This window comes from Bombus impatiens, unplaced genomic scaffold, assembly GCF_000188095.3.
Source record: "Bombus impatiens unplaced genomic scaffold, BIMP_2.2 scf_0034, whole genome shotgun sequence".
Taxonomy (NCBI): domain Eukaryota; kingdom Metazoa; phylum Arthropoda; class Insecta; order Hymenoptera; family Apidae; genus Bombus; species Bombus impatiens.
Genome location: NT_176453.1, coordinates 60,611 through 83,423, shown reverse-complemented (window position 1 = coordinate 83,423; position 22,813 = coordinate 60,611). Strand labels below are relative to the sequence as shown.

Sequence of the window (22,813 nt, the reverse complement as noted above, 5' to 3'; positions counted from 1 at the left end):
GTAATTACGATCTGCAAGGTAAATTTGCGCGATATTAAAAATGCGAATGAAAGCACAAAGGAAGCCGATAACAGAAATTGAACCGCTGTTGATCAATCGTTTCGTTCGTCGCAACAATATATCGTAAATGAAATTTTTATTAAAATAATTATACGACAGAGGAAAAAACCTTAATTAAAAATATCCTGTCAAGGAGACCGGACGTAAATTAACGATTAATAGAATCGACATAAGGTTCAAATTAGTAAAGAGAATAGAGGAATAATGAGATAACTCGAAGTTTCCAAAAGAACTAACAGTAGCAGAAATAATGTAATTAACAACGTGATTGTTTATCTATTTCTTTTCGAATCGTACATAACTATGAGAATTGCTTACTCACCATCGATCTCTCTTCGAGAACGAATACAATCATTAGTAACCCTGTTCTAAAAAGCTTACCTGAAACAAAATAGAAAGAATAAGCTCATTAATATCAGCATCTACGAACATTTGTATGTGATTAGTATCATTCATATATATAAACATCTAAGCAGATCGAGTATCTGCGAGTAACTTTAAAAATAATTATCCTCTTACGATTATTTGCTACAGAATCTATCACTCTCTGGCTATTTATCATCTGGCTAGACATAATTTACTACGATTAGATTCGATTTCCTTTTACAGAGAATACACATATTCTATTAACGAGAAGAAAATAGAATTTTCTACGCAAAAGGCAAGATACTATTGGCAGAAAATTCCTGACAGACATTTCAGTACGATATAGTTTACATAATATTTATAACAGAAATGGAAAAACAAGTTTGTACTATGAAAATAATTTCTAATATAAACTTTCGCTTTTCTACGATACATAAGAAAAGATACGTTGCCTAGGATTGTACAGGGTTGAAAAATATTTGAACAAAGTATTAAAATTTTAATGAAGTTACAGGAAGAAAAATACCTTATCTTCGTTTAAAATTCAGAAATTCAAACAAAGTTATTGCTTTTTATAATCAGCAACATGGTATTATGCGTTTTCGAAAATTAATTAATTATAATAATTGGAAAAGTAACTGATACTGTGTGTTTTATTTTAAGGTTATCAAATATTTGTTTAAAATTTTGATAAATACGAGAAAAATGTCACGCGAGTGTGATATCAATTCACAGACAGCAAATCTATTAATAGATCGATCGCCATACAATTTTAGAAATCAGAATTACAACTGTAGGAATCACGAATGACGCAGCACGAGCGATCTTTTTTCTAGAAAAAAGTAGGTGAGTCTTTAATTTTATTCCGCCGGTACGTAAAATTACATTCAAATCATACGTCCCTCATTTCACCTATATTCCTGGAAAGATATTACACAATGGATGGCACGTGAACGTTCCGCCGAGAAAACCAGGCTATGCACACGAAATAACATGAAAAATTTCCATTTAATTTCCATTTATTAATATGAATGTGAACGAACGTAATGTTCAACCGGTAGCGACAGTCTAATAGATGAATTAACGATGGGTTCGAACAAATGCATCATCTGCATGTTGATTGGGGTCAAACACCTGCGACTGATCTCCATGGCAAACTGCACCAATTCATTTGTAATTCGCCGCGATATCGTGATACCGGAATCATCAACAACTGGAAATTATCTACGATCTAACATGTAAGCCAGTCATCTCTTCATCGATCTTTCTGTTGATATTAAACTTTTACAATTATCTATTATATTTATATTTATATACATAATATAATAAGACGAGGATAATTGTATACATATAATAAATATATGTATTATGTATATTAATTTGATATGTATGTGTATGTTAAACTATATTGTTCATATAATGTATTTAGTACAATACATATATGGTGGTTGGTAACTGGTGGTACAAGCGAAAAGGAGATGATTCTACGCGAAAAGGTTAGTCGAAAATATGGAATAAAAATTTTTTTTTTTAATTTTCCATCGAGACAACGATCTACAGTGAGATCCGTTATAACGAGACGTGATAAAGTGCACGCGTATCCAACGAAAATTCAAAGCCGATTTTCTCGAAAACAAAGCCTCAAACGAAAAATTTTTATTCTATATTTTCGACTTCTTTTTTCGCGTAGAATCACCCCCTTTCCGCTTGTACCACCAGTTACCAACCACCTGTATAATATATATTTATATAATAAAGCTACACAAAATTTATTATTTATTTCCGAAAGATATATCTTAATTACAAAATGACGAAATAAATCGCAATACAATGACTTTATTTTCTATCATCGTTATACTGCAGTTCCGCTAGAATATTATAACGCGATTGTGTAAATTTTTGAAGTTCAATATGCAATAATAAAATAGATATTTGTAACTGAATGTTATACAGATATTTCGTTGCTTCACGTGCTCTTTGTATTCAGATCCTTTAATTCCTGAATTACGAAACAGATGGAGAAAGTTCTTCTAGAATGATAGAAAGATTTCATACAGGTAACGATACCGAAAAATGTTAATACAGGTAATTTAAATCGAATATATATATAATAAATAATTTATATTTACAGTCTGTTAATTGCATGAGAAGGCTTCCCCTAATTATTAATTCGTGGTTAATTTATACACTTTACACCGTTGCTACAAATCGACTAAAATGTTTGAATACTTATAAGTTCATGAAATATGTATTCGTTTGTAACTGCTTATTACATTTTAATATTAAACGATATTAGTTTGTTTTCCGCTTTATCTCTTACAGAATTTTTATTTATTACAAATTTTATATTCATTTAGCCATTATGTGTATAATGGAGCTCGTCGGTGGACAAGTGACTCTTATATAATACCTATTTTGATTATCGTAATGGACAGATATTTTTATATTTGTAAATTATGATCGTTCTACATTTGTACGTGGATTTAATTATTCAAAATTTCGGTTTCTTTTAAGACGGAATAATTCCCCAGCAGATGTACAGTTTCATTAGTCAGAAAAGCTAGGACCGTGAATCATCGCTCAAGACAGAAGTGTACGGTATCGAGTGCAAAGGGTCGTGCGAAACAGGTCTAAAAGAAATACAGTTCATTTATAGGCCGGTGAAGATGACGCTCCATCGCTTCTAATCCCTCATTTCATTGGTAACAACGTACCACGATCCCGAAATCCTGCTGGACATAACGGTACCGACTATTCAATCGATCGCAATAAAGCGTTAAAACGATTCTATGTTCTAGCAGACGTGTACGTATTTCTACTCATTAAATAGATACGAATATCTAATGAGAGAGAAAGAGAGCCGTTGCGCTGCAGCACATCAGATGAAATACACGGTACCGATACGATGGAAATACCGTTGCCAGGAAACGTTCGAACGGTGGGAGACAGATCGTGAAAACATTAGAGAAATGTCACAATTACTACGTTAACGAGTGTTAAGAAATGTCTAGCAAATAGCAAAACGGTACACTGTAATAATGTTTACTCATTTTTCCTTGTCCAGTGGTTGTACCACGTACACAGATAATGTTTAGCGATAAATGTTAAATTTATCGATCGTGTTACGAGTAACGTACATTCTCATAGAACCGTGAACGGTAAAAATGAATAGAACAGATACAAGAAAATCATATTCCTACGAACTTGTCGGGGGACGAATAGTTTGTATAATTTTATTGGAATTCGTATGGTAGGAGCGCACTGGTTCCCATGATTTTTCGTTTACGTAGAAAGAATCCACATACAAATGAGAGGATTCGGCTGGCAAGAGTTCACTTGATCCGATATTCGCTAAAATTTGTTCCAAATAAACGTAGTTTCTCGGTATTTGGATTTCTTTATCGACCCATTAAGTACCAAGCGACGAGACTGTAAAATTCACGTACACCGAAGTTTATCAAAGAGACGCAAGCGAAATGAGTGAACAATTAGACGCAAGGAAAGAAGTGCTATAATTCGAAAATAGAATAAGCACATCGCTGTGCTGTAAGACACTTCGATTTCTTCGAACTTCGTAAGAGGAACTTAGATGGAGGAAAAAGTTTTCTTTTTTTATTTAGTTGTTTACATTCACAATTTGTCCGATTTAGACATTTGGTAGAATTTTTTGGCTATTTGACTATCATGTAGGTGGCTACCCCCAGCGGGGTACCATCTTCGTGTTTGTTAGGTTATATCCTTTATGAGATCTGTTGGGTGTTTCCTGAGGAAAAAGTAGCAATGAAAAGAAGGCTGACTTAAATTCTCGGAATTCCTCTTCGCCATTACAACACCAATTTGATAGAATTCGATAACGCGAACTGATCGAAAGGAAATTACAAACGAGACGTTGCGTTGACGTAACGTTGGTCCTTAACGCGTCAACAGGACGAATTAAAGAAACGTTAAGCGTTAAATCCGCGGAACATACCGAAGAAAAGAGGTTCTTATCGAATAACTTGAGAACCGAAGTACGATTCACTGCTGTTGCGAGTGGCATTCGGAGATCTCTGGAGATCGCAGAATGTCCCAGAATGCATCATCATCTCTCAAACTCGCATTAGCACGGTACGTTTTGAAATTAATGCTCGGGCGTACTATCCCTTCTGCCACGTGATATGAAATTCCAGAGTCGAATAGATGCGTTTCCATCTGTAGAACCGCGTGTACGTCTACATGCGCTAGCTTTCGACCGTAATATCGTCTGAGTGAACCTAGCACGAGCATGAGATTCTTCCTGCTCGATATGTAGCATCGAATAGCACCAGGTATTCGTGGATCGCGGTCGCTACAATTTCTACCGTGGCCGGAGTATAATTAAGGATGACCAATCCGACATCAACGACACAACTCGACCAGGCGTCGCGACCTTCCTTTCCGCGAATCAACTCTTTTCCGTACTGTCACTTGCAGAAGCCAGAAAGTTACATCGACCATGAATATCAATTTCCTCGGCAACAGTTGCGGAAGATTTCGAAGAAGAACGGAGGCTTCGACCTGCTAAGTTAATTAGTTGGCGTGTACTTAATAGCTGCGCGGTCCTTTATCGGGAAACGATGGCTTGTCCATGGTATCTTATTAAACGTACATTTTGTGGGACAATGAAACGATACTCTGAATCAAGACACTTGATACATTTCCGAAATAATAAGTTTTCATCGTATAATGTTGCACGTGAAAAAAGAAGGTAATATTTAACAGCCCAAGCATAACACAATGGCAGGAGAGCTATTCAGAAAGCGACAATAACGATGATATATTTGAAACAAAGTGGTTCACGTTATATTTGATAGCTCCAAATTTAAAGCACTCCGGAGGATGATACACAAAAGTTTCAATATTTATTTTCCCCCGTTGGACCGTCCTTCGCAAAAATGAAAACGCTACGAAAACTTGGTAGATTTGTCATGGGAATCGTGTTAACACATAGTGCTATGGATATCTATTGTCAGCTTATCGTTATTATTAATCCATTTCTTACAGTTTTATCCTACTTTATTCGACTTACTTTGGGACCCACTGAACTGTTAGGTTGTCCGAAAAGTGTCTTTCTTTTACAGACACGTCTTTTACAACGATGCATCTTGATACAAACACGAAACCTAATCTGTCGAACGTTGTGATCTTTATCTTGACAGAAGAAAATGGATCATACGTAATTCGATAAAATAATATAAGACGAAAAATGTTGTACATCCATAATTTCCTCATAAAACGACAGAAACTTTTCGGGTGACCTAATACAAGTTCGTAAAGAACTTTTGATGCGGGATAAACATATACTGTCACTTATAGGATTTAGGATAACGACACGTGGATGTTGTTAAGATATACGAGATAATGACAAACTAATACGCGCAATCTTTTTTTGGAATCAACGCATCGTATGATATACGCAGCACCGTGAATAAACTCAAGCCCATTTTTAGATCTTTTGTAATATTGAAATAAAAATTCACATAATTTCGTATTATTATAGTACGTATGAAGCAAAACTGAGGATACTACAAACAGAAGCCTTCTTCTTTCGAAGTCTGGAAGAAATTAAATCTTCTTCTAAACTTGTATCTTTGGCTGTTAAAAATATATGAACTCGATATCAATTTTGCTACCTTTTCATTCGATATTTAGTGTATTCTCTTAATTTTTTATTACTCCTATTAATCCGTCTGGTAAACTATCCACTAACTTATTTAAAGTTTTGTTTCGAACATCTGCGCACGCGGATATTTTTTTTTTTTTTAAGTTCAACATTTTCTATAAGTGGCTTCTTCTGAACGTGAACTTTTCTCACTGAAATTCCCCAGAGGGTCTCGATCGGGTTCAGATTAGGACTCAATGCTAGTCATCGTAATAATTCTATTCCGAGATCTTGGAACCAGTTTTTCGTACTGGCGAATTGTGTGAATAGGAGCATTGTTTCTTTCATTGAAGAATCATTGAAGAATTCATTTTCATTGAAAAATCGTCTTTTTGTCTTCTATTTCGGTTACGAAAAACAATAGTTCGCCGTGTAACATCTCCTGGTATTTTACAGCGTTCAATATATTCTTTACGAAAACAGTTTCACTTAACATATCCACTAGTTTCTTGGAAATATTGAAGAAACAAAGCAGAAAACGTGTTTGTCGGTGATCATTCACAGCGCCGTGCCATCATTCAAGTGCCAACTAATTTTAAATATATTGCTAGAATCACGAGTCTCTCTGTTATCTTGCAACAATCCTCTCTATCGTATCTATAGCTTGACACTCAAACGATCTGAGACTAATGAGCCGAAGAAGTACGCATCTATGAAAGTAAAATGTTTCTCAGCGGTATGTCGATTGTTACAGCAGTCGCTGTAATTTATGACGTTTGCGATCCAATGGAAGCACAGACGATAGTCAAATTCCCCTTACGATCCTCTCACGAGCGTATTTATTAAACGCTTCTCAGGGGAAGTGACACGAGTCACCACTTCAGTCAATTAGAAACAGTAAACTATTTAACCTAACTGCAATCACGCAAGCAAGTTTTACGAAAGGACGATGTACAGAGCGTAGAAAAGCGAAGATTTGTTTTGTCAAAAAATGAAAATTTCTTACATATACAGATAAATCTTTTGTACGACGTGAAACGTATCGTATAACGTTTTCTAATAAATTATACTGTGTGTACACGTTACAGATTTTAGTCGATAGAGCACATGTTGGAAGGAACAAACAGAGTGAATCAAGGATACACCACAGCTACCTTCGTTACCACTTCGCACCAAATAGACTCCACCGTCATTAATTTAACGTTGAAACATAACCAGCAGCAGCAATATCGTTGGTTACGAGCGAACAATAAAATATACCTGGAGCATCGTAATATCATACAGTGTACGCAGAAGTACCGGGTCTAAATTATCGTTTAGAGAAATAGAACTGCATATTTACTTTAGAATATCGAGCGTAGTAGATTCTCAACACGTTGGTCGTCACGTCACCCATATCTATGTGACGGGTATACTTCCGTGGAGGTCCCGTCACCCAAATATAGGTGACGCTCTTCTTCTTCGAGTTGATTAAATATAGGACATTATATATGGGATATACAACATAAAAATATTAAAAACACATTGTACCATACTTCTTATTAATTTATATCCTGGATAAAATATTACATTATGCTATATCGCATGGTATTTGTTAAAACGTTCCAAACACAATTCAGGTGATTTGAGCACTTCGAACAATAGTCGTAGACTCCGTCATCGCTACTCTCCTCGCTTTCAAATATATTTTCACGTTGTTTACTGAACATTTTGAGGATGAAAAGATCACTGACGTACGTCTCACAAGTATGCTTCTCGACTAAATGAAAAATCTGAGATATCTGCCATGAGATCCCTCCGAATACTCTGGAAAGTTTATCGCTTTCTTCATTTCAGAACTAAATAATCTTTTCTTTACAATGAATCGAAGGCGATAAACAATGAATTTCCGCTTGTCGCTCTATTTACGTATCGGCGGTCGGATTTGGGCGCCGCTGGGCGACCAACGTGTTATATTAAGCTTTCTCTAAATTTCCTTTCAATATTAGTATCAGACTGCGAACTTTTATGCGTTTATGAGAATTTTTGAACACGCAGAAATCTATATGCTGTACTTGATACACGAAAATATAGAAAATATCGGAAATATCTGTTGCAGTATTTAATAGGTGAAACCAAGCATTGCGTAGATGCAATTTTTAAAAAGCTACATTAAAGCCTTTTACATTTCAATCTCGATTTTATTTTAGCAAACAGAAGGTAGGTTTGTTTATATGAAATTGTAGCAAGAGATCATCATCAATAAGATTCTTTTCATATTTTGTTCAAGCTGAAGACACGTTTCTTTGATGTTAGAAAAATGTAACAGGTTTAGAAATAACGTAAAGAATGTAGCAATTATTTGCACAGAAATATGAATTTGCATGAAAATCCATGATTTAAATAGATTAATTTAAATTCACTATCAAGATATTTTACTTACTTTCCATGTGAGATATGAAAATAAAAATGTACGTCTCATTCTCATTCAAAAAAGGTCACGAACAGTAATTTACTCTGGAACGTATAAGAACGTAAATATTTTACATATAATCGAATAATTGCAGCATTATTACATGATTACGTGCAATTGAGCCTTCAATTAATGCAGAAATACATAAAAATTCACGATCAATTAATTTTGAAATTTAGAGCTTCTCTTGTAAGAAGATCGAAGAACAAGAATAGAAACTGAAATAAACTACGATACTTCTATTTAAAACCTCCGTGTTTAATATTATCGTATTACAAAATAATTTAAAACAAATAATCTCTGAAATGAGAACAGAGTTACTCGATTATCAGAAGAATATTTCTCACGACTACATCGAATAATCGAAATCCTCCTCAATTTTTATTCCCAAAACCACGCTCAACCGTCTCACTGAAATCGACATACTTTCGACCTACAACACTAAAATAAAACGTCTGTAAAAGAAGGACGTTCAAAATGAACAATGGGTATTACAAGGTTACAAGCGTACAACGATAAAATAGAATCGCACGTTACGAAATGGACAATACGTAATTATGGTGTCTATCGCGAACAAAGCTATCCATCGCAACAAATAATTCGTAGGGAATGAGAGTTACAACAATGCAAGATACAAGGCGAAGAGTATGAAAATTTACAGGGGTGGAGGGAAAGCCAGTAGCTTTTCTGTTCTCGTCCGCTTTCTCTCGCTTTCTTGCTTTTCACCTCGACGGGGCAGGTTGGTAAAAAGAAGCGAGGCAGTAACAGGCACAAAACAGTCGGCATGGGCTGAGTAGATCTCCGTGAATATTCGTTCAAAAGGAAGCACATTTATTTCAGCAACGGTGCCTCCTGCATCTTGTAATAGGTTGGCCTATTGTGGCAAGAGCGGTACGCTGGCTGAATATCGCATCTGTGTGTATGGATGTGCGCCTGCATTTTCTATTCTTCTTTGCTTAGACCGGTTGTTCGGCGATGTCCTTGAACGTGTACGTACAATCCCGTTCATACGTATTACGATTGCTGCTAAACTTGTAACGCATCTATATCGATAAATATATTTGCGAGCCTCGAGTTTAGGACGAATCCAGATCTCGTTGAAAGAATTTCATCCGAGTCAAATAGTCCAAAGTTTAAGTCCAATTTGTGGAATTGTTAACAGCTTATGATTAAACGATACTGTCCTATGTTAAGTAAGAAAATACGAGGTCGAACATTCGACTATATTATTCCTCGATAACCATTCCTTAATTTAGTGGAGCTACCACTAAATGGAAAATACAACGTAGCAAGTTTCTACGAGATTCGGTGAGTCGTCTCCAGGGACTCTCAAGATCTAGTTTGCCCTGGAGATTCTCAGTAAGTATACGTATAGATATTGCACAGTATATTGTAAAGAAAGGGAAATGGCACTAGAGATCAACTCGTACGAACTCTGTCTTCAACGACTCGGACCATCTTTGCATCAGGCAGCTACAATTGAAATGACCAAGTCGTTCGACTAAACAACGGAGGAATAGACTGTCTCCGGCTGAAGGGTGAACGATCTAATGGAATATTGAAAGTCATTTCAATTTGCTTGGCACTGTGTTTACACGGACGAATATAAACAACTTTGATCGACTCGGTCGTTCGACCGAAAATTGCCTAACGTGAACGAAGCTTGGGGATGCTAGAGGCTGCTTGTAAACAACATCAAAAAATCCCATTAAAACAAACTAACTCGGTGTATATGCCGAGTTGAGCGTAGATAGACAAATACGTAAGCCAGATTCGATAAAAGTGATTGATCGTCCAACGATATAACGAAACATAATAAAACAAATATCTAATATGATCATGAAAATCCTAACATTAACAAGAATACCAGAATTGACCGAGACAGGCGAAAAGTACGATCGATGTAAACAAAGAAAACTCCTAATTGTATTACACAATTGACGAGATATTTGCAACACTCCGATGTTGAACATACGAGTTCTTCAGAGTCTAACGAGGTTTAAAGCAACGTTCCAAATAAGATTTGGCAATGTTTTAGCAGTTTGTCAGGTTTCTTTTATTTTTCTGTAACCGTGCGGTCCAAAACGAGCTTTAAAATAATCGTTCGACGGATCGATGATGGGTTGTCTTATTTTCCTGAAAGCGTGCCACAATACTGGGATTCTGTATACATCGCATAAAGATGACATCCCGGACGCACTCGCGAAACTGGCGAAACGAGAGTGGCAGCCGGCGGGTATCCCTTCTAATATCCAGCCTCGGCCGACTCTCGTTGCGCGTCCCAGTCAAAGGAATTGTCACCTCGTGAAATCGCGCTTCCTCCACACCCCTTTTTAGTTTCTCTCCTCGCGACACTGCCGGATTTCCGTCTTGCAGCATAGTAGACGGTACCGTGTCGCAGGAAATAACTCCGGGCTCCGGAGGCGTTTCGCGCTGTCTGCCGCTTTGACGATTATAGAACGTGCGTGAATAACCCACTTATTTTCTCCAACCACGTTCGCACTTCAGTTTAATAGTCGGAGCAGCCGCAATTTCGAGAGTCTACCTATATATGTACATACTCGGAAAGCTACACGCGATTACACGCGACTGCCGCTTTCCCGTCTTTGATCTAGCCGGGGAATTAACTTGAAACTATCGCCTAACCGGTGGCAATTCAACGCTCAACAAAGTAACCATTAAACAGAGATGCTAATACTTTACGGTTAATTGTCTGCCTACGTTATTTTTGTTGCTGCTCCTAAATACGTGGACGCGTCGATCAATGCTCGAACGTTAGCAAAATTTCCGAATTAACGACGAATTAATTCTTCTTCTTGCGAATTTTAACAGACATACGTAGAAAAGATGAAAGAAAGTTCAGAATAGATACACTATGAATTTCAGGAAATTTTCTACTATAAATTTTCCACCATGTTCGTAACAGTCTTCTATTAGCTTGTCCGAAAAGTCCTTCCTGAAAGTTTCCTTCGCAAATGTGTTCTTATCAACAGTGTACCTTCATACAAACAAAAGTCTGTGAAATGGCGCGGTGTTTATCTCAACAGAACGAAATGGATTGTACGTAATTCGACAAAATAATATAAATCAAGAAAACGTTGTGCGTCTATTATTTCCTCATAAAACGAGAAACCTTTCGGACAACCTAATACTTTGTAGTACACGTATATTACATTCGTTGCTCTTATCGTATGTAAATCCATTTTGTAAAATTGTGGTGTCCTTGTACTTCTCATGTATTTTTTCTTTCGTCTGTCTATGTTGTATGAAATATACATTGTTTGTTTAATCTACAACTGTCCCGGTGTGTCGATTTGACACAAAACAAAACTCTCTCGCAAAACATATTATTCGGTCATTTGTAGAACAATTTTTCTGAAACTTGCCGACTTTGGCACGCGAATAGAATCCGATACGTTTGAAGGAAAATCAATGTGAATGCGCGTGAACGACAAACAGCAAAACTAATTATCTTTTCATTTTATCGGTATCTTACCACTGTGTCAATTTACGAAGTTACGAAAATGGAAAAGAAACGAACGAGGGTTAAAACCTTCTCAATGATGAAAATTCACTTTTGATTTCAAATTAAAACAATTCGTCAAAGTGTTAAGCGGCTTAAAATATCATTCGGGTTAGTCGCAATAATCTGTCTATTCATCTGGAAGAACCTTTCCTATTTTATTTACAGCTCGACTACCAAACGAGCTGTAGGTACCAATTCCTTAAATAAGAAAATAATGCTCTGTAATGTTTAACGCTTGCAAATGTCAATATTTTTAATTATTTCCACGGCACATTGACTTTCAAAAATAAATTTTGTCGTGTCAATAATTCACGACAGATTTAATGAAAAATAAAATCGCTCTGTCTACGTGTAACTTTGCAACTAAATTACATTTTGTTAAAAAAAAAAAGACAGGTGTCCATATTTTCGAAAAACAACGTCTTTGATATCAAAGCTCCACCATCTATTACACGTGACCTATTCAATCTAATTTTACGTTAAATCATTTGCCACTTGAAATACCTTGCCTCTTGTGTATTGTTACACTGATAACATCGATTGATAACATTTATCGTAAGAGTTAATCGATGCAATTTCCGATCTTTCTTTACCATTCTGTTTCTGAATAAACAAAAGTACCTTTAATAATATTTTAAGAGTCTTTCAGGATATAACCTAACAAACACGAAGATGGTACCCCGCTGGGAGGTAGCCACCCATATGACAATCAAACAGCCAAAAAATTCTACCAAATGTCCAAATCGAACAAATTGTGAATGTAAACAACTAAATAAAAAAAAAAGAGTCTTTCGATTTCATAATTGCGATATATTTTCCTCGGACTACAGAGATTCGGTAAAAAATAGAAAAACACGTTTGACTCGGAGATGACTCGAGAAACACAGTGGAATTCATTTCTGCGTAGATTTTAATCCATGTTGCACGTTTCACGCGATAAAGCGCGAAATATAGAGAATGTAAATTACAGTTAAATATCGCCGAGCAAAATTATCGATCTATACGAAGCATTTTCGGGGCAAAAGTACGCAAACTGAACGCATTGAAAGCAGAGTACGTATTATCGGTGGTATTCATCTTTTGTAAATCATAACGAGCGTATTTCCCATATCTACGACACAAATTTCTGCGAGATCCTTTCCAATACACAACCTCGATATATGCGCGTCTGCCTCTTTCACCTACTCAATAAATAGATAAAAGATAGGAAATGGAGGTCAAATCGCAGCAAGAGAGGATAAAAGCATATAGAAGGGAAATCTGTGAGCGAGCGGAGAATATAGTAGATATACATAAAAATCTTTGAGCCGATGATATTGCGGTTAGTAGGACGATCACCGGAGAAAGTTACCTTCCCCTTTCCCGCCATGCCGCCAACTGACCCGCTCCTTTCTTGCGTGCTCGGAAACCTTCTCCGTTCTCGTCTCCCGATGTCCTCCTTTTACGATTCACTCTACATCTCGAAACGCTCCGTTTCCACTTAATTGGAATGAGTTTTGTAGGTTCGTGTTTAAGAAATACAAATTGCGATCCGGACAGTGTGCGTTTGAAAATTTGGTGGAACTTGTCGGGCAACGTCTTCGCCCAAGACCAAGTCGATTTTGCAAAAGGATTCAACATAAGATCGCCCGATGTTTGTCATTGCTTTGCGGTGCAAGATAGCGGAAATGAGAATACAAAATTGCAATTCGACGGCCTACAAAATTTGCCGAAACTTCTGCTCGAATAAACGTTTCAGCGAAGACCAAGTCACAGTCTTGCAGAGAAATTAGAAAAAAGAATGGAACCGGAATCGTCGAGCGATGTGTAACAATTATCCGACAAGACGCTAAAAATAAGATGGAAATTATCGGCAACGAGACCCATAGGATCGAAAACAATACACAGCGGTTGAGACAATTATTGTTTTCAATTGCAAATCCGTAACAATTATACGGTTTTCGCTATTGTTTCGCACTGCAAGATAACGCAGATAAGAAATAAGAGACGGAAATTCCGGTTTGGCAGTTCGGACTGAACGATTTGATGAAAGTTCTCTTCGAACAAGTGTTTCGCTAAAGGCCAACAGTGTTTTGTAGAAGAATCCGGATTACCGAGAAATGTGTAACAATTATCCGACTTGAGCCATGGCTTATCGCACTTGAACCATCGCTTCGCTACACAAAATAGTAAAAATAACGGGAAAATTACACTGCAAACAGACCGTAGGATTGAAAACAATACACAGTTGTTGAAACGATTATTTTTCGATCGGAAATTTGTAACAATTATCCGATTTCCGTCGTTGTTTCGCACTGAAAAATACTGAAAATAACACGGAAATTATTTGCAAACAGATTCACAGAATTTGAAAACAATACGTGGTCGTTGAAACGATTATTTTCAATCGCAATTTAACTTTAACACGTGTCAGAGAAGTACTCTTAAGGGAGTAACGTGTTTTAGGACTTAATTGCTCGCACATTGGCCTCCCATCCGTACTTCGTTCCGATGTAATCTAAATTGAACAAGGTCTCAGCGGATCGATAAGACATTGTATTCTGTCTAAACACTTTCCGTGACGTATACGAGGAACAGAAGGTAAAGCACGAACGATGAGATAGCTAAAATTCTTCTAAAGAATAATATACGTATAAACGTATATAAATGGTAATAGCAAGCGACAATTCAGTAAAAGAAAAACATTTAGTAATAATTGTTAGTCGATTTCAAATAAAGATTTAACGCGATAATTTTATGAATACATGTTGTTTGAAAGATAAAATATAACGAAATTTTCTTTTTGTGTCAAAAGTTGAGAAACTGTTTCGTTTCTTTAATTCCTCTTAATTTCGCCTGATTTATAACGACTCGTATTTTTAAGTAACGTTTAAACACGTTTGGAAGAGTGAAAGTATCGTTTTAGTATGCCAGATAAATTTCATTTTTATGTCGGTTTTACATTTTCCAATGTGTCATATTATATTTCATGGAAGTGCTAAAATAGCTTGGCAAAGGAAGATTTCGACCGAGATACAAAACAAATAAATATATAGCGAAAATATGTTAACCTGAAAATACGTTTCTATAAACAAGCAGTAAAATAATCAAATATTTTCTTCTTACATATTTATAATTTTAAATATAATTTAGTATTCCAAAAAAACGCTGGAACGTAAATATCATCGACAGGAAACTCGAACACGCTATCTGATTGTGAAAGCTAGATCATCAAATATTTCATTTGTCGGATCAATTAATCAAATATACTAGAGACTTTAAAAATCGGTCAAAAAGTTGAAATGAAATATATTTGACAAATAACGGGTATTAGGCAAAACGGTCTACTACTATACAAATTTCCAACAAAGTTTAATTCCAGATTTTCTAGAATCAACGACTCTGCTCTTTTAATCTTTTCTCATAAGTTTTTAATCACTTGGGCAGTATTTTTCTAAAATTGCAAACTCTATACATACTGAAGAGAAACGTCCGCGAAGTTCAGAAATGTTCGATCGACCGCTTTATAAAGTTGAACCTCGAACACATAAAAAAGGGTACACGGGCGAAGTTCTGCGTTTTCATAACAGGCAGAAAAGGAGAAAAAATAAAATCGTGAATAACGTAGAATACCGTTGAATTTTATGAACGACATAAAACCCGGCAGAATTCTCATGAAGAAGACAGAAAACTATGCGAAAGCAGAGAGCTACTTCAAAGCTTAATGACGCTTGCCTGGCTCGCCTTTCTTTTTTAGTTATCCTTTCTTCTTTTCTTGAATTACTTAAATGACGTAACTCGGTGAACCATATATCCCTTCGAGACTTTATCTTTCAAGATCGTGTGTATTCGAAAATCGCAAGACCACAAATCTACAAAGCTACAAAAAGCGCTTGTATATCGTTGTATTTATCAGAACACTTTTAGAATAATTTGTTAGATTCAAGTCATTTGGCAATACTTTCATACGACTGAAAAACTCATACTACGAAGATGAAACGTAAAAACAACGCTGAAAAACACTACATTGGGAAATAAGTTTGCGACAAGAATAATTACTGAATGAAGGCTACAAATGTACAAAGCTACAAAAAGCGCTTGTACATCGTTGTATTTATCAGAGCATTTATATAATAATTTGTTAGGTTCAAGTCATTTGGCAATACTTTCATACGACTAAAAAACTGATATCACGAAAATGAAACGTAAAAACAACGCTAAAAAACACTACATTGGGAAATAAGTTTGCGACAGGAATAATTACTGAATTAATTTATGGTATATATTTATTCATTTAGGGCACATGTTGGTAGAATATATTTTATTATACTGTGTTGAGTATCGTGTGCGATATGTACGTGCAAGTGTGACATTATAATCCTGTTAAGCTAAGCAATAAAAAAATATATAAATATACATATTAGGCAACGTTGCTATAAACTACAAACCATTAAGGACAATGAAAATCGCAATTTTCTACGACCTTCGGCTTGTAACTGTAATATATCTGTAATTTTGTCCATCTTTCGATACCTGTTGCTCGTTTCAGTTTTGTTTTTTCTTTATGTTAAATTTCCCGTATGTATACACCTAACGTAACTCTTCAAAATGTGTTGTTTAGATGCTCATTACAGACACACATAACAAAAATTGCCAAGCGTAACTATTACATTTTTTTTACTATTATTAGGTTGTCCGAAAAGTTTCTTTCGTGTTATGAGAAAATAATAGACGCACAACGTCTTTTGTTTTATATTATTTTGTCGAATTACGTACGATCCATTTCGTTCTGTCGAGATAAACACCGCGTCGTTTCACAGACTTGGTTTCACGTTTGTACGTATGAAGGTGCACTGTTGTAAAAAACACGTTTACGAAAGAAAGACACTTTCAGGGCAACCTAATACTATTTTCTTTGCGACTCCAACTACCTGCGATTTATTTCAAATTTCTTTTACGCGTCACCTAGTCGACCGATCCTTGTATCCTCCGAAAAGGATTCAAGTCGTTCGGTACAGTTTTAAAAAAGTTATCCCGTTTCGGAGGTTGTTCGAATACTTGCGTGAGCTACTGTACGCAACTAGTGCGTGGCACACGTGTGGCTGATATTGCAGCAAAGATTAAACTCGACTTTTCGGTGGCAAGATTTTACATTTCCAGGCATAAAGAACATCGTATTTAGGATCCTTCGATCAAATCGCAAGACGAAGAATCAACTTGTATTTATGGTACAGCTGGAAATAAGTGACGTGCAACTAAACAAGCATGCCAATTAGCTTCTTCTTCAATTAGAAAATAAGAGTACGTATATGCAGATAGATTTTGCAGCCACGGTATACGCAATACCAAACGATATTTGCGAAGCTGCCGGAACGAATAGCCCAAGCACAAGATGTATCGTCGTGAATGTTCGGGCAGCCTAATTGGAAAAATCTACGCCGATATCGAATCGGAAGATCGAGATTTCCAAGCACGTAGAACGTTTTGTTTCCGTGAAGAAAAATATGTTACCGTCGCGAAACGTCGAGTTGCCGCGTTTCGACGCCGTCGTACACCGTGCCACGTGCCGCGATTCGTATTCAACGAAAGGCGAAAAAGGAAAAGAAGAATACGCTGGCTTTCACTCTCCCTCGTTTCCACGCTTTTTCTATACTCCGCGAGAAATCGAAATCCAATTCCGTCGGGATGAACTCCCTTTCAGAAGCGGCATCCTCACAAAGAATTAAATCTCGTTTAGACCAGTACACACAAATGCGATACCCCTTTTTCAGCTTCGCTCTTGTCTCAAATTGTACTATTTATCTGTCCGTGAAGAAGCCCATTCACGCAAAAGCGACTTCTTTATGGTGTGTACGATGTGGCAAGAAAGTAGCGACATTGAATCTCTGCTGACATACTTAGCAACGATAATACTTAAAAAATATCTGCTCCTAACTAGACTGCAATCTGTGCGAGTATTTCTATGAACACGATAGGAGCAGTAGAGGCCCTAGGTAGAGATTTGTTCCACTTGCCAAATATTATTAAAGACTTTCTATATTTTGCTTTATATTATATTGCTTTCTATATTTTATACATTTTTATCACGCGCACTTTTGCGTCTTGAAATATCTCATAAATGCATATAAGTACTCGTAACTAATACATCACAGCGTAAATGAAACTTTTCCATATTGCGCCTTTACACGTTTAAACGTTTCTGAAGGAATCTCGCTTCCACGCGTTGTCAGAAAATTGACAACGAAGAAACCTTATAACATCAAATTCTACGGTCTGATACTGGTAAAAAATTACAATTATTAAGTCTGCTGATTATTAATGCTACACCCTGTACATATATACACCGCGACACGTGCATGAAGTATGAATCGCACACAACGAAATATCTTTCATTCATGTTGAGATCGACTGATAGGGGAACGAGTGGATGGATTTGTAATAGAAAAATATATTGAAATAAGTACAATGTATGCTGATTTAAATCCTCACTCATACAATGTTACGATACAATAGAAGAAGCACGTTCGTATATTTATAGCAAAGGTTATTACCAAAAAGTTAACCTTGGTGTGTAGCTGTAGCTGAAAGCTACAAGAAACAGCAATAGAAACCTACTTATAGCTTTTTTGTTTCTAGACTTTGTAACCCAAAACAAAATTTATATTCAAGGACACAATAATACGGACCTCTCTCTTTATTTTGAATGTTTTCACTAAATTCCATCACGACACCTGTATTCGGGTGTCGCTTACTTGACTACCTGCGAAGGATCGTCGTAGGTATTTGAAAAGATATTCCAGAGGAGATAATAAAACTATTGAATTGTTATAAAAGTAATACGAAGATGGTTTATTAAAAAAATTATTTAGAATGTAAAACTTTAAAGCATTCTATACATAGGTGAGGTTGGTCGGGACAATTTGGACAATAAGTTGTTGTTTTCTTTAAATTCTTTTCTGTCTTTGTTCGGTCCATTCGGCGTCTTTTACTCGCATAACGTAGTTTGCACGCGCGTCTAATGCTTCTTCCGGAATCGTTTTTCCGAACGGCGATATTATGCTGACTCCGTCGAAGACAAGGATTTTCTATATTTTCAAACAACCCTAATAATTTTGCAGCTAATAACTCTCTAAATATTCTAATATTTATATCCTTCCTTCTTGAGATTTTGTAAACTGTCAAGGCGTTTACAGCAGAAATTCGCAGAAGAAGTTGATCGCCAAGTCATCTGTACCATTTGTTCCTTTTTTAATTTTAGTGGCATAAGAAACCATTTAGTCGAAAGAATCTATACCAAATTTTTCTTCATTGTATTCAACAACAGCTAGTGATTTTAATGTTGCGAACAAACGAAACGAGAGACCATTCTCGAGACCACCGCTTGAGCGACTCGCATTACTAAAATATCGATGGGAGTATCCAGCAGAGAACGCTTGGTACTGCGGCACGCCTGGCCTGACGGAGATTTCCTTGAAAACACGCGTGGCAGTCAACGTGCTATTCTCTTCGTAACAGCGGTCTCCAGGTCACGGATATACAAAAGAAAAGGTATAGAATTTTTCTTAAGTAATTACTTCAACAATTCGGATAAGTCGTTTTGAGAACACGTTTTTTTTTATTATTTATTTTATACTTTACAATTTGTCCAGCTGGACATTTGGTAAATTTTTCTAACTTAATTGGTAAGTAACATGTGGATGGCTACCCCCAGTGAGATACCATCTTCGAATTTGATTGATTTATTTCTTTAGTGAGGTGAGTGTTTGTTTGTTAGGTTATTCTTTGAGAACACGTGGCACAGATATTGCAATTAATTAGATATTTATATTAAGTAATATTTACTTATCTACAGCACTTACTTATAAATTATACTTATCTATAATAAGTATTAACTTATTATAAATAATTAGCCATGTCACTGCGCCACGCCAAAAAAAATCACTGAAAATTCTCAATGCGAGAATTGATTGTAAATTTTAATAAGTAAATAAAAAAAAAGATATCGTTAAAATAATGCTCTTTGAAGAAACCAAGGTCGACCAAGTACGTAAACAAGTTTATAACGTCCGACCCAAAACTCCCACCGCGAATAATATTTTCATCGTGTCTCGCCGTATTTCCTCTAAGCGATATTGTTTTGTCCCTCGAGGATCACGAAGAAAATTAAACTTTAGAATTGTCGCGGTTTAGAGAGATTATTGGGAAATTACAAAAGTTTGCCATCTCTCAAACTTCGTAACTCCATTGGCTTAAATAACGTCCGTCGAGATAGTTTAGAAGCGTTGATATAATACATTTTGAAGGGTTGCGTTCCATCAACGGTTTCGTAAAAATTCCCCGACCAAACTTATAGTCCCTGCTATCTGCTGGGTCCTAGGTGACGCTGTTCCACGTTCCCTCTTGGTCCATTTAATTGGCGCTTTCTATTATCAAGATCGCCGAATGGAACACGAAGAATGGCGTAAAGAAACGATCTACGAAGAATCGTTTTCCTTCTCTTTACATACAAACTGCTTCTCGGTGATTTCTAAAGTATCAAAGAATCTATTCAACGTTTCTATAACACAAAGGCAAATCCTGCGCATTCATATCGCCGGGAGGCACGCTTTGCTCCATGCGAAAAGTCTTATGCTATGGCACGAAAGCGACCTATCCAGAAATTTAGAATTCTCGCTGGCACCCGATCGCAAAAACTGGTTACCGGGCCCTCGGCGTATCAAACATCGACGGGAACTATCCAAGAAAGATGTCACGTTCGGTAAACAATCCTCTCATTGGAATCGGGAATCGGTAGAAGGCGGATCCGAGCAGTCATAGAAATTCAAACGAGCATCTATTGTCCCAGGCCAGGGGCAACTTCATCGAATTTCGCCTTTGTCCTTCGATCTCACAGTGTAGATTATCGCATCTTCGAGATACCAGGTAATTACGGGTATAAGAAGTGAATTTAAAATGTCTTCGATATTATTAAAATTATATGGAGAAATGTTTCGGAGGAAAATTGAATGGCCTCAGAGGTCCGTATAATCCGATGTTACTCGTCTCCCCTGTAACTGACCGCGTAAAGATCAAGAGGTCAACTTGTATTTTTTTAATATATTAATCGATACAGCTTGGGAGTTTCTCCATAAAAAATCATTAAATTATATAAATCATATAAAAGAAAAATTAAAATTGCGTTTCTCTGAAACATCTTTTAGAAAGTTCTTGCAGACTTCAAAAGAAGAAGACCTCTGTTCGTTGCATCTTCAGTTTTATATTACGTTAAAATTGTATAAATTGCCTAAAAGATTTTGTCAATTTCTGTTCCAGTATTACGAAAAATGTAAAAGCGTGGTTAAATCTGTAATTGTTCGCGACACTGTATTATTGAATTAGCGGATAAGTGTAGGATTATTCCGAAACAAAGTAACTGTTGCAATGGGATTTGCAAACACAGGATGATACCGACTTCAACTGTAGCCTATTCTTGAACTGTGGCGTGGAAAAATAGCACGCGATAACTCTATGGATTAGTTGGTAACTTTCCGCCCATAACTATAAATCCAACGATCGAAGATTTGAAACGCATCGAGACAATCCGAAGCCGCGGACAATTTGGACGATCGTTCGATTCAATGCAACGTCCGATAGATTTCGAAATAAAGGATGTTCGAGTAAATAGAAGATGTCGAAATGAAAGAATGTTGGCAAATGGTACAGCACTGCAAGAAGAATCGGAAACGAACGAAAGGAATCGGAACGATATTTAAGAAAGCGTGTAACCAGAGTGGTACGTGGTTGTGTTAGACGGAAAAGCATAGAAAGAAAAGAAAATCAGAGGAAAAGAATGATCGTGGTGGCGACACGCGAGTGATGGGTGCATCTAAACTTTTCGTAGAATAATGGCATCGCAAACGGAAACGACCCGCTTCTGCCAACGTTCCAGTGCATGTTTCAACGGGCAGGAAGATTTCGAGGACAGTTTGCGACCACGACAAACGAAACTCTTGTGAATTGCGGCGTGAGAAACCAGACGAAAGCAAAGCAAGGGAAAGAGGCAAAGAATAATCGTATTATAAGTATTAGATTGCAATCCTCTTAAGCGCTCTCGGACGGACTGTATGTGCTGTGCTTTTCATAAAGTTGCAACTGTTCCTCTGAGTTGCAATCTTGTGGACGCGACTGCCGTTGATAGTAGATTTAGTAAGCAACGATCGTTTAACGTGGTAAAAGGTTTTACAAGATGTCTGAGAGATTTTATTTCAGCAAAATGCAGATAGGATATCCTGTGAATAAAAATAGAGGAAAGATTTTACATAAATACAGACTCATAAATGTTTCTTTAGAAAGTTATCACGAAAATAATTCGTTTGGTAGGTATACAAACATCATCCTCGATGATGAACAAATTCAGCATCAGTTGTTTCGACAAGATTAGCAGGTATCGTATCAGCGGATTTTTGCTTGTGGAGAATTTGAAGGAAAAGAATTAATACGCGATAGTAATTAATATAATAAACCTATCGTTATATATATACAGGGTAGTTGGTAACTGGTGGTACAAGTGGAAAGGGGGCGATTCTACGCGAAAAAAGAAGTCGAAAATATAGAATAAAAATTTTTCGTTTGAGGCTTTGTTTTTGAGAAAATCGGCTTTGAATTTTCGTTGGGTACGCGTGCACTTTATCACGTCTCGTTATAACGGATCTCACTGTAGATCGTTGTCTCGATGGAAAATTTAAAAAAAAAATTTTTATTCTATATTTTCGACTTCCTTTTTCGCGTAGAATCACCCCCTTTCCGCTTGTACCACTAGTTACCAACCACC

At 36.5% G+C, this 22,813-nt stretch overlaps 1 protein-coding gene across 2 annotated transcripts in view; it reads right to left on the bottom strand.

Moving 5' to 3' along the window:
- Positions 1-212: 212 nt before the first annotated feature.
- Positions 213-22,813, bottom strand: part of LOC100744874 (CCR4-NOT transcription complex subunit 6-like) — a 44,739-nt gene continuing 22,138 nt past the window's right edge. Inside the window, exon 4 of one of the 2 annotated variants that reach the window (XM_033322007.1) lies at positions 213-441. In XM_033322007.1, coding sequence (XP_033177898.1) covers positions 362-441 — 80 coding nt within the window. In that variant the 3' untranslated portion in view covers positions 213-361. The remainder of the gene's footprint in view (positions 442-22,813) is intronic. The other variant, XM_033322010.1, reaches the window with a different exon arrangement.